Source organism: Ctenocephalides felis, unplaced genomic scaffold, assembly GCF_003426905.1.
Source record: "Ctenocephalides felis isolate EL2017-DRISC unplaced genomic scaffold, ASM342690v1 CF-g0.4_SCAFFOLD_03571, whole genome shotgun sequence".
NCBI classification, from domain to species: Eukaryota; Metazoa; Arthropoda; class Insecta; order Siphonaptera; family Pulicidae; genus Ctenocephalides; species Ctenocephalides felis.
In genome coordinates this window covers 24061260-24074376 of record NW_020539725.1, presented here as the reverse complement: position 1 = coordinate 24074376, position 13117 = coordinate 24061260, and the positions used below count along the sequence as shown (strand labels likewise).

At 29.7% G+C, this 13117-nt stretch overlaps 3 protein-coding genes across 5 annotated transcripts in view; 2 read left to right on the top strand and 1 right to left on the bottom strand.

Moving 5' to 3' along the window:
• Positions 1-13117, bottom strand: part of LOC113385823 (cadherin-86C-like) — a 62835-nt gene that overhangs the window by 18836 nt on the left and 30882 nt on the right. The window contains exons 4-6 of the mRNA XM_026623652.1: positions 10531-10614; positions 8902-9027; positions 337-601 (exon numbers count right to left, since the gene is read on the bottom strand). Coding sequence (XP_026479437.1) covers positions 337-601; positions 8902-9027; positions 10531-10614 — 475 coding nt within the window. The remainder of the gene's footprint in view (positions 1-336; positions 602-8901; positions 9028-10530; positions 10615-13117) is intronic.
• LOC113384529 (probable GDP-L-fucose synthase) lies at positions 2776-4815 on the top strand. The gene is made up of 7 exons (XM_026622261.1): positions 2776-3093; positions 3245-3359; positions 3422-3550; positions 3620-3693; positions 4101-4242; positions 4336-4486; positions 4567-4815. Exons 1-7 carry the CDS (start codon positions 2954-2956, stop codon positions 4800-4802), a joined length of 987 nt encoding a protein of 328 aa, XP_026478046.1. The 5' UTR covers positions 2776-2953; the 3' UTR covers positions 4803-4815.
• Positions 5210-7344, top strand: LOC113384527 (probable arginine--tRNA ligase, cytoplasmic). 3 transcript variants are annotated; one of them, XM_026622259.1, is made up of 2 exons: positions 5210-5291; positions 5358-7344. In XM_026622259.1, exon 2 carries the CDS (start codon positions 5362-5364, stop codon positions 7342-7344), a length of 1983 nt encoding a protein of 660 aa, XP_026478044.1. In that variant the 5' UTR covers positions 5210-5291; positions 5358-5361. The 3 variants fall into 3 exon arrangements, with proteins under 3 accessions (XP_026478044.1, XP_026478043.1, XP_026478045.1); XM_026622258.1 differs by having other exon boundaries at positions 5220-5239; XM_026622260.1 differs by lacking the exon at positions 5210-5291 and having other exon boundaries at positions 5358-5455; positions 5545-7344.

The window sequence follows — 13117 nt, the reverse complement described above, 5'->3', positions numbered from 1 at the left end:
CCTAGTTTATCCAATATTACACAGAAAGTACAAAAGTAAGATTAATAAAATGATAACATATAATGATTTTAATGATTTTTCCATACCGATGGGGAAACCTTTATATAATGCACTGAATGCTCCGTTAGAACAAAAGATAATCAAAGTGCAATTGTACCAGAATGTATAACAGTCCTTGTTATAATTACATAGGTACATAAGTCAACCATTATAAGCTATCAATAATTATTTCATAGAAGAATACTGTTACACTGGTTTACTAAGCCATTTAACCCAATGAAATATTATTGGGATTAGCTCGATGACATTACTGATCATAAATCAATTGGCTCTTACCAGTCGTCTCATTGATCGAGAAGAATGTGGTGAACGGATTGCCCTCGGACACCAGTCCATAAGTGATAGGCCTGGGTTTGCCTCTATCCCCATCTTCAGCTTTGACACGGGCCACAACATCTCCTGGTAGTAGCGTCGGAGCAAGGCTGGTTACAGGGGGAGCAGAGCTGAACACCGGCGGCGTGTCCTGAACGTCCTGCACGGCAACTGCGACTCGAAGCTCGAATATGTTTCGAGAGTCGTAACGCGGGTTTGGGAAGGCGTCCTGGAAATAATAAAATAAGAGATTGTGTTGTATTAAGATTTATTGCACTGAAGAAGATATCATATTAAATTACTGAATATTCTAATAACACGAATTCAATTATACATTGGCGGGTACAGCTCTGTCAGTAGCGTGCCCGACTTACAAGCCAGCAATCCTCAAATTGATTCTTGGCAATGGTATAAAATTTGAAATTTTGAGTTAAAATTGAATAGAAATGTGAGAAGTTGAATTAGAAATAGAAAAATGAGAAGCAATTAGAATAAAATTACAAATGAGCAAGTCAAGTATAATTAAAATTGGTCAAGACCAGAAGAAAGGGTAGAATAAAGAAATTAGTTGTAAAGAGCAAAAATGAAAATTGGATACAATAGGTTATAAATTTATTAGGTTATTTAAAGATACTATAGAATAAAAACATATAATCTAAAAAGATTTTTTTATAAAACATAATATACAAAAGAATGGAGAGGCATTCTCACACCAATGTTAAAAGCCTTCTGGCAGAGTAATAAGAATAACCAATAAAAATATTTATATTTGAAATGAAACCAAAATCTGAAAAATTGTCATAATTGTGTACAAAATATGAAAATTGTTTTTAATGAGATTGACGAAATTTTAATAATTAACTTGTAATCAAACACTGACTTAAGTTCTTGTCTTTCTCTCGGTAATAGTATTACTGTTGTAATATCAAAATAGTTCTTTTTCATTTTTTCTAGATGCCGATTATCAATTCTAATTACAGAAAAATCCGCATAATTAAAATTATTTGAATTTTATTGTGAAAAATATGCTTTTGACAATAAAGAATTAATTATAAGATAGTCCATATTTCCCTGGACCTAAACTGATAAGCATTTTATTTTATTTTATTTGATAATAATTTTCCTATTTTGAATTTATTTATTTATTTATTTATGCAAAATGCGCGAAAATAATATGTAGGTAACATTTTGAAGTTTGTCTTTAAAATTGTTATCTAAAACATCCGTATTACCATTCAAAATATTAGATTAAATATTTAAAAATAAATTGACACCAAATTGCATTATTAACTTCCTACGGTAAGTTAGTAATCGTCCAAAAATCAAAATTGAAAATTTTTCCATATTATCACGTTTTGAAGGTTTCTGAACATTTTGGCATATCTTACAAAAAATAGGTGTGTGTGTGTATGTATGTATGGATACAATTTTTCGTCCACGTTTTCTGGCGCACGGATCAACCGATTTGAATGGTTCAAAAAACATTCGATTCCTATTGATAGGGAGAGGTGCTGATTAGTTTTTGGCAAAGGCGGTTCAGCCGTTTTGGAAATACGGAGCGAAAAGTGCAGAAAATGGAAACCGAATTTCTGAGAGAACGGAGTATCCGATTTGAATGATCCACAAAATATTCAATTTGTAATGATAGGGAGAAGTCGTGATTAGTTTTTGGCAAAGGCAAGTCAAGTCTTTGAGAAAAATAGTAATTTTTGAGAGAACTAAGCATCCGATTTGAATGATTCAAAAAACATTCTGCTTGTGTTGACGAAACTATTGTTTTTGGCGAATTCATACACCACTAGTTTTGAGTTCAAATTATAAAATATTCATTTATAGGATCGCACAAAGCACTTATTTTAATATTTCTACATTTGATCTATAATACTTACAAAAGTTAATATATAAATTTAGCACATCTGATTCTCAAAATTTTGGTAAAAGTAATAAAGAGTTTTAAAATTTTGTCTGTCGATTAGTTTTAATTATTAACATTTATTTATAAATAAGGAAGTCGCAAGAATTTTCCGGATTGCCTATTCATAAATGAACTATAATAGTTATTTTGAAATTTCACAATAAAAGTTAGTTGCACAATATATATTTTCAATTCAAATACTGACCAAGGCGAACGGCGAAACGAGCAAGTCAAAACAAACAACATTAACCGTACGTTAACACAATTTTGCTAGTAATATTCTTTGTAAACTACATACTACAGAGATAGTTTCATTAGAAAGTTTATACAAAAAAAATCTTTTCTAGTATTTCATATATTTTTAAATGAATTTACAAAGCAAGAATAGAATTTCCTAAAGCTTTCATATATTACGAATGTATAATTTTCTTGACCGTAACTTGAGTTTGACAGTTCACATTACAATATTTTGACGTATGCAGAAATGAGTTTGTATAGTAGTAAATTTATATTATGCTTCGATATTTGCTTATCACATCGGTTATATCATTGTTAAATTATACACCTGTTGTTTTACGTGTCATATAAAATACGAACACATACCTATACATAAAGTTCTGTGAACAGGTTATGTTTTATAAAAATTTTTACATTCAAAGTAAATAAATGGCAAATCAGTATGAAAAAAAGGTTTTGGTGACTGGTGGCACGGGTTTAGTGGGCCAAGCTATTCAAGAAATTGTAAACCAGAATCCACGTGAACATGAACAATGGTTTTTTGTTGGATCTAAAGATGCAGATTTATGGTAAGCTTAAAATGTATAATTTATATCTTATAAACATCATTAAAGCCTTTGACCATAATGTTATTAATTGAAATGTAACATGTGTTTCACAATAAACAATCTACAAACAATTTAGTGCAGACGCTTTATGAATTTGAGTATTTTCTTACAGTGAGTTAGCGTCTACTAAAAAACTTTTTGAAGATGTTAAACCTACCCATGTTATTCATTTGGCAGCTATGGTCGGTGGTCTCTTTCACAACATGAACAATAACTTAGATTTTTTAGTAAGTTTTTTTTCCTAAATACATATCAACATGAACTTCATTTTAACATATATCTTTTACAGCGAAAAAATATGCTAATGAATGACAATGTTCTGTTACTGAGTCAAGAGTTTGGTGTTAAGAAAGTTGTTTCATGTTTGTCAACGTGTATATTTCCAGACAAAACTACATATCCTATTGATGAAACTATGGTATAAAGGCATTTAATTTGGTTTATTTACAAGCATCGGCATACTAAATATAAGACTAAAATGTTATAGGTTCATAATGGCCCACCACATCCTTCAAATTATGGCTATAGTTATGCAAAACGATTAATTGATATAACAAATAAGTAAGTTGTTATAAAATAGAAATTAATCATATTTCACAATCGAAAAAAATAAATGTTTAGTTTGCTCAAAAATGAAATAAAAAGCACTTGATTCAGTTGACTAAACACAGCATATATTTACTTGAAATAAATGTGCTAAAAACTTTAGCTAATTGTAACAAACGACTTTTTAAATTTATATTGCAAAACAACTTGTTAAGTTTTTAATTAATTCTTTTTACACAATTCAAGTTCTTTTTAAAATGGCATAGATGTTTTTTTATTAAATTGGAAGTTTATTTTTAAAGATGTTTAATGTTTTTCATATTTGCAATTGAAAAAGTTACTATTTGAAAATATAATGAAAAATGTATCATGTAGTATGTGATTGCTTTCCATCACTTAACTATCATATTCAATTGTTATAGAGCATACAATCAGCAGTATGGTTCCATGTTTACATCTGTCATACCTTGCAATGTTTTCGGACCACACGATAATTTCTCCAATACAACCAGCCATGTCATACCTGCCCTTATCAGGCGTTTATATGAAGTTATAAATGGAAAGGTTTGATTTTTATTAATAAATGTTTGATATTCAAAAAGGAATCATTTTATATATATTCATGATATTATGTTTTATGTTCATAAAATTTTATAGGACCAAGAAAATGTATCTGAAACAGAACGAGTTTTCACAGTGTATGGTTCTGGAAAACCTTTACGGCAGTTCATTTATTCTTTGGATCTTGCAAAGTTATTTATATGGGTACTTGAAAATTATGATTCAGTTGAGCCTATTATTTTATCAGGTACAGTTTTATGAAGAATAAATAAATCATACTGAAAAACTTCAAATCTGATTTAATAATTTATTTTATATAATTTGTAGTGGATGAATGCGATGAGGTATCAATAGGCCATTGCGCTAAATCAATTGCAAATGCTTTTGATTTCAAAGGCAAAATTGAATTTGACACAACTAAAGCAGATGGACAATATAAAAAGACTGCAACAAATGGCAAACTTAGAAAGTTGAATCCCAATTTTAAGTTCACTAACTTTGATGAAGCTATTAAAAAAACAGTAGAGTGGTATAAGAATCATGTGCAGGAAGCTAGACATTAAGGATTGAATTAAAATGCAGATATATATTTGTTACATGAAAAAATAAATATTGATTCTTTTAAACTGTATTCCTTATGGTTGAATGTTAGGTTACAATATTATATAGGTCCGTCATATTTTATGGAGATCCACCAATATTTAATGCACAATGCATTATATTTTAAAAGTATAAACATTTACACATTCGAAAATTATTCTTATAATTTGACATAAATGCGACAGACGTATGACGCATCGGCGTGTCTGTGTGAGTGTGTGCGTCAATGTCAATGCGAATACATATGTATGAAGTAAGCGCTTTTCGTTAATGTTGGCAATAAGCTTTCGTTGTGCGCAAGTTAATAGTAGTCATGATGTGTCATGACATTCTTCTTTATGACATGTGTGACACTGACGTGTGACGTGACACCCACATGGCTCGTGAAGATAATGATGCGGTAGTCTGATCGTGTGATTATAGTGACTTATTATTTTATTAAATATTTTTAGGTATTTGTTATAGTTATCATTAATATATATATATAATAAAATACAATTTCATTATATATATTTTAGTGCCATGTCTCAAATGGAGGCAATTCAATATAGTAAGTTCAACGAACTGAAAAGCCAGTACGAAGAACTGATGCAATATTGTGAGATTACTGGAAAAGGTCCGTATTTAACAGCAAATTCCACCGAACTGGATGCATTAAAAAATGAAAACTTAAAACTGTCTCATCGAATTTCCATATTGAAACAGGCAATTCAAGATCTCAGTGATTCTAATATGGATAGTATATTGACAATATTAACTGATACATTCAGAAAAGCTGTAAATCAGTCCTATCCTGATTTAACCAACCCTCCAATCATTGTATCATTGGTTGGATCTCAGATACCATTTGGCGATTACCAGTGTAATTCTGCTCTACCCATATGCAAACTACTGAAATCACAAGGCATAAAGGCTTCTCCAAAAGAAATAGCTGAACTTATTGTCAAGAATTGTCCCAAGTGTCCTTTAATTGAGAAAGTAGATATAGCAAATGCCGGTTTCATTAACATATTTTTGTGTCGACAATATTGCAATAAGATACTAAAAGAATGGTTGAAAAATGGAATTACTCCTCCTCGATTATCAGAAAGGTTAAAGGTTGTAGTAGATTTTTCATCTCCAAACATTGCTAAGGAAATGCACGTAGGCCACCTACGGTCAACAATTATTGGCGACTCTATATGTAGGCTCTTAGAATTTTTAGGTCATGAAGTTCTAAGAATAAATCATGTGGGTGATTGGGGTACACAATTTGGAATGCTTATTGCCCATTTACAAGATAAATTTCCGAACTTTAAAACTGAAAGCCCAGAAATTAGTGATTTGCAGACATTTTATAAGGAATCAAAAAAAAGGTTTGATGAAGATGAAGATTTTAAAAAACGTGCCTATGCTTGTGTAGTAAAATTACAAGCTTTCGATGAGGATTACTATAAAGCTTGGCAATTAATATGTGATGTGTCCAGAAAAGAATTCCAAAAGCTTTATGATAGGTTGGACATTAAAATTATGGAACGGGGAGAATCATTTTATCAAAGTCGAATGGAAATGCTTGTAAAAGAATTGTCTAATAAAAATTTATTAGAAGAAGATAATGGAAGAATGATTATGTGGGGTGAGAAACATGGGGAAGGAATACCATTGACAATTGTTAAATCAGATGGTGGATTTACATATGACACTTCAGATTTAGCTGCTATTAAGCACCGAATAGAAGAGGAAAAAGCTAACTGGCTAATATATGTGACTGATGCTGGTCAGTCAACACATTTCCAAAGCATAGAATCTTGTGCAAAGCGTGCTGGTATTTTAAACTCTAGTAAACATCGTTTAGATCATGTCGGCTTTGGAGTAGTCTTAGGGGAAGATGGCAAGAAGTTTAAAACCAGATCTGGAGACACAGTTAAGTTAATTGACCTTCTTGATGAGGGTTTGAGGAAAACAGATGCAGTGCTTAAAAGTAAAGGAAGGGATACAGTTCTTACGCCACAACAATTGAAAGCAGCACAAGAGTCTGTCGCATATGGTTGCATTAAATACGCTGATTTATCTCATAATAGAAATCTCGAATATGTATTTTCCTTTGATAAGATGTTAGAGGATAAAGGAAATACTGCTGCTTATATGCTGTATCAGTATACACGCATAAGCTCAATTGCTCGAAATGCAAATGTTATTCGTGAACAAATTATCCAAGCTGCTGAAAATATTGATGTATCATTGGAACATCCCAAAGAATGGAAATTGGGAAAAGTTTTGTTAAAATTCCCTGATGTATTAATAAAGATAACACATGATTTATTTTTGCATCATTTGTGCGAATACATGTATGAAGTTGCTACGTCCTTCTCTGAGTTTTATGATAATTGCTATTGCATAGAGAAAAATAAAGCAGGTGAAATTGTTAAAGTAAATATGAATCGACTAATGCTTTGTGAACTAACAGCAATGACACTTATTAAATGCTTTGATATACTAGGTTTGAAACCGGTTTCTTTTATGTAGGTTAATCTTACATGTTTTACACTATGATGTTTTTGTTTATTTATTTGAAATTAAAAATAAAATTATAATAAAAATTCAAAATTATGCTTTTATTTCTTTGATAAAAGAAATTCAAATATGTTTTTTCAACAGCTTCAATCATATATACATTGTGTTTTGAGATGCGAGCTGAAGTATTTTATACTTATCCTATTTAATTATATATTAGTATTATTCGTGTAATAACGATTTACCCAAGCCAATATATTGATGTTTATTTTGATGTTTGAAATTTTAACTATATATTAACATTGCTTGTAGAGTTATATAAGTTGAGCCCGCGTTCTTTTGCTTTTTGTATATTTTTAAAATTATTAACTTTTATAACCATAGGTTTAAACATGTATTGATAAAGGGTAAACTCCAGCTAAGGGCCTTACAAACATGTCTAACTCATTTCCGTAATGTAATGAATGTACAGGAAAAAAACAATAATTGAATAATTGAACTAGCATGGCATCGTGCCTTAAGGCAAATTGCTGGAACTTCCCGTACCGTAACGAAATGTTCGAGGAATACTGCATGTTTTCAAATAGATTATTATAAATATTGTAACATTGTCTAATATTTATAAGAATTATATAAACTGAATTGCAGAGTTGAAATTATTTGTAAAGTATATTAGAACTATAGTCAGAATTAAAAATAAAATCTGAATTATTTTCGATATACAAAAAACTACAAAAAAAAATGGAGTAAATTTTTTTTTCCAAAATCAATTATTTTGTTAAGACAAGCAGAAAGTTCTTTGAATCAATTGAATCTGACGCTTAGTTCTCTCAAAAACTGCCATTTTTTACATATTTAGCTCCGTATCTTCAAAATGGCTGGGCCTGCCTTTGCCAAAAACTAATAAACACTTTTACCAATCATTACTAATTGAATGATTTTTAGATCATTCAAATCGGATACTACGTTCTCTCAAAAATTCGATTTCTATTTTCTGCACTCTTTGCTCGTTATCTCCGACCTGCTGAACCTGCCTCTACCAAAAACTGATCAGCTCTTTTCCTTATCAATAGGAATCGAATGTTTTTTAACCATTCAAATCGGTTGATCCGTGCGCCCGAAAACGTGACTGGAAATTTGTATCCATACATACATACACACACACACACATCCATTTTTTCTGAAGTATGCCTTCAAAAATGTTCAGAAACCTTCAAAACGTCAAGAAATGTAAAAATGTTCAATTCCGATTTTCGGCCCATTACAATAACTTACCCTACGGGAAGTTAATAATAAATGATAAATTTATTTTTATTATTAAAAAAACATTGCTTCGAGATACGAGCATGGTTATAGCACGAATTAAACTCGTACGTCGGGTATTACTATATATGTTTATATGTCTAGTAAAGTAAATTTCATTTTAAATTCATGATGTGAATTTTTATCATCGTATGTTAACAATATACTATCCATTATTCAAATCCTATAAACTGCGGTAAATAAGCCAAGTAATAAAATTCAGTTCTGACCTTTAAGCTATAGACCCTAAATTGCAATTATACTCACATTAGCCAATATGGTGAGATGATGCATGCTCTGGGTTTCGAAATCCAGTGGGCCGAGCAGAAAAATCACTCCTTCGGTCGTGTCTGGTGTCGTGAGCCTTTGTCTGATTGCGAAGAGCGGAGATCCCTGTCCAAAAGAATGATCAAATACAATGGAAAATTATCACAATTTCTAATAGACCTTAATTATTCGTCGTTAATTATTGTAACGGTTTTATGTGTGGAAAAAAATGACGATTATGTAACTATTAACGATCATGGACCACAGATTGATTACACATAGGAACATTATCTTATTGCTCGCGGTTACTTGTTGGTTAATTGATGCATTGAACGATTTGAATTGTTATTTGATTTTAAGTCAATTTAATTGTGTATTTATAATTTGAGTAATAAACCATCATATGTTATGTTCTAAATATGTAATTGGTTTTATGGTATATAGAGGTAACCCCCGCGGTAACGGTACTTTTATAGCACAGAACTTCTATAACACGGTTTAAGAATTGATACCATCCCCCTTAAAACACGGGTTCGCTCGAACACGATTTGAGTATTGAGCAAAACCCCAATAAAATAAAAAAAATATTGTAAAATCCATGGAAATCAAACTTTATTTAATTTAAAATTAGTAAAATCGCAGTACAATAGCTCAATAAATGTGATAAAACTAATGCAAAAAATAATTAATTTTTATACTTACGAGCGCGTACGTTCTATCGATAAAAAAATCCTACGCTTATCCGAACAATTGTTCAATTAGTCTTAAACAAAGATCATTTGAATAAAATGAGCACAAAATTTTAATAAAAAATAACTTTGCATGCAGTAAATATATAAACATATTTCCGCTAAAAGCAAGTAATCGCAAAAATATTTATGTTTGAAAAAAAATAATGCACGAATCTCGAAGTAAAACAGAAAGCTGTTCAGAGGATGAAGATATCTTGCAAAAAAAGGATAGTTTTGGATAGCGCTTACAATTTAATTATGACGAAAAAAAAATCATATAATTGATATAATGTATACTACTTCTAAAATATATATATATATATATATATATATATATATAACAACATTTATTAGAAAACCATGATATGTAGCATGTTTTTTTGAATTCTTGGAATGTAACCCCTCTTTTTGTACTAGTTATTTTCACCGTATAACGCGGATTCGCATAACACGCTACTTTTTTGGAACGTAACTACAGTGTTATGCGGGGGTTACCTGTATCATTGTTAAATTTGAAATGCTGCCCATTTATTTTTTAAGTAAAATGTATACATATAAAATGTGAAATTATACATGAAAACAGGGCGTCTAAGATAATTCATGTAAACATGTTTGCACTTAAATTCTATTCATATGAAAATAAGATTTTTGAGTCTAATCTATACAAAGAAGAATCTAATTTGTACATATAGAACTGGTCTGCAAGAATGTTCCTATATTAAAATTTGAAATAAAAACGTGTTAATTCGGAACCATCAATTCAACAACGCAATGCATCAAAATGCAACTTTACCCATTTTCCAAAAACCGTTCGGGGACTATTGCTTAGAAATAATGTAATTCTAATGAAATAAAATTAAATAATACTTAAAAAAATGGAATCAATTTTATATCTTACCCATAGTTCCAAGTACACTGGTTTTTGTGAAAGAGGATTTTTTCTTGCAATTATGAATTCTAATTCCGTTCCTCGTTTTGCATCCTGAAACAAAACATAATGGTGTTTATTTAAAATTTTGAATAAAGTATTAGATATTAATGTTATAAATAATTATTTATCGATTAAAATTAAATAGGGCATCAAATAAATTGTGAGCCCTAAAGACATTTATTATAAATGACCTTACGGGCAGTGCTTTAACTTATTCCATATAATGATTCCTATGATATCTTTTTATATTAAGACTTTTTTGTAATTGTAATTAAGGTTAAGCTCACCCGCTCTGGACAAACTGACATGGTGTAGTAGCGATGTATATTTTCACTTAAAAATATAGATCAAATTTTTTTTCCAATTTAAAATAGCCCATTTTCGGGCACTACGTGTGAAATTGCAATGGGATATATATCTCACACTATTCTTCTATGAATAGAAATGGAGTTTAACTCACGGACCTACCCTAGGGTAGTAATACCCGTTTTATACTATCATTTTGCTATTAAAAATTCTTCTTTACATGAATCTTTTAGGGGGCGTCCATTAATAATGTGAGGATTTTAGGGGAAGGGGGAGGGGATTTGACAAAAAATCACGAAATATTGCGTGGGGAGGGAGGGTAAGATATCACATGTTTATTTTTTATCTGCATTTAAAAAAAAAACATACGTGATGTTTGATGGTGGAGAGAGGGTAATTTTGAATATTACTACGTCGTATCACCAAGGGGAAGGGGGGTCTAAAAATCCTTAAAAATCGATCACGTGATTAATGGACGCCCTCTTATTATAGAGAATTGATTTCGATTGTGTTTCGCAATAATAAATAGTATTTTCATAATAAAAATAAACCAATAATGAAATAAGTTGTATTTATTTGATTGTTATAAGATTGTATTTATAAAATCACTATTAAAATCTTTGGTAGAACAAAATTGTATATTTGAAAAAAAAAAGAATATTTATCATAATATTGTAATATTCATAAAAAACACTTGTAAATTCAATCATTATTGATTATTTGAGTGTTTGATGTATTATATTTTTAATCACTTATTTTATTAATTATCTTATAAACAAAGAATACCAAAGAGTTAAAAAATATCTACACTCATAATTATTCATATTTTCACAAATTATAATACAGTCAAATGTGTGATAAATTAATTCTATTAGATCAAATTGCACAATCTACTTTAATACCATATATACTTATTCCAATTAGACATAGATAAAAGTCTTGTTAACCTATCAAGGTTCATAAAAAAATCTATCAATACATAAATAAAAATCCTTGTGAAATTTATAAAAGATTATTTAGAATTTCTGAATGAATTCACACGCTATGGCAATGGAATATTTATTTTAAAGACAAAATTCCAAAGATAGATTTCATTCTTCTGTACGGCACTTTGTTTAATTATAGACTAATTGTGTGCTCACTATAATTAAGAATAATCTGATGATGATTCTCTCTTAATTTTGTGGTAAGGTGCGACCTCAACTCTCTCAATGGATGTATTTAAGACCTAACAATTTATGAGCTTTTAATACGCGTATCCGATAATGGTTTTATGACCATATCATATTATATGTTCACATATGAACCTAAATAATTTAAGAAACACGTGATTAAAATTAATATTGATTAGTATACTCAGATAATTGAGTTCGAAAAGCGACAAAGGTTTTTACACATTTGGCTTTACAGTAATGCTCAAATATTGGCTCATATACATACTTTTTCCAATTTTGGTATTTCAGAATAACATTAAATTAGAAAATTGGATTTTCAAGCGAAAATAATCTACTTCAGGAAGTTAAAAAATATTTTTAAAATAATTAGATAAAGGTAAAATTTCTATTTCTTTAGCATCCCATACGATATGATGATTTATACATGCAATTTATATAACCTACTATTAAAATTAAATCATAACGAAGCAACAAATATAAAGATTACACAATTGCACATGTAGAACTCAAAGCAAAAATTATTTCTGTTTCTATATTTCATAAATGGCTCCAAACGCATATTAAATTTAAATTCTCAGACAGAGCAAATAAAAATATTTCTGAGTATATATTTCATAGACATTCCAATGCCTTATCAGTGAAAGTCCTTGATTTGAATAATAGCTTGCTGTATGGTACAAATCTTATTGATATGAGGGTATAACAAATCGTTGTTATAAATAAAAAAAACAAATCCGTATATGAGCCATATAATATAGGGTAGAGCGGGGCTTAAAGTTCCACTACCTATATCTCAAAAACAAGTAAAGTTAAGAACAAAGTTTGAATGTAGAGGGAAAAAGTCATCAACACTGTCATTAAGTTCGAATTTGTCAATTTTTTTTGTTAAAGTTACAAATATATTTGCTTCAAATGTACATTTCAGACAAAAATAGTTAGTAAACAAAGTGAGAAAGCCGAATAAAGTATTTATGCATATGGCATTCTGTATAAATATTCAATTTTATTTGTTTGTCTCTTATAATTTCTTTTAGAAATTAAATAAAAATAAATTGATAAAACTTTATCAAAAT

Excerpts from the sequence above, each read along its gene's own strand:
- LOC113384529 (XM_026622261.1), top strand. The coding sequence starts at position 2,954 with ATGGCAAATCAGTATGAAAAAAAGGTTTTGGTGACTGGTGGCACGGGT. Across the intron at positions 3,360-3,421 it reads ACAATAACTTAGATTTTTTA|CGAAAAAATATGCTAATGAA; the intron begins GTAAGTTTTTTT and ends TATCTTTTACAG. Across the intron at positions 3,551-3,619 it reads ATCCTATTGATGAAACTATG|GTTCATAATGGCCCACCACA; the intron begins GTATAAAGGCAT and ends AAAATGTTATAG.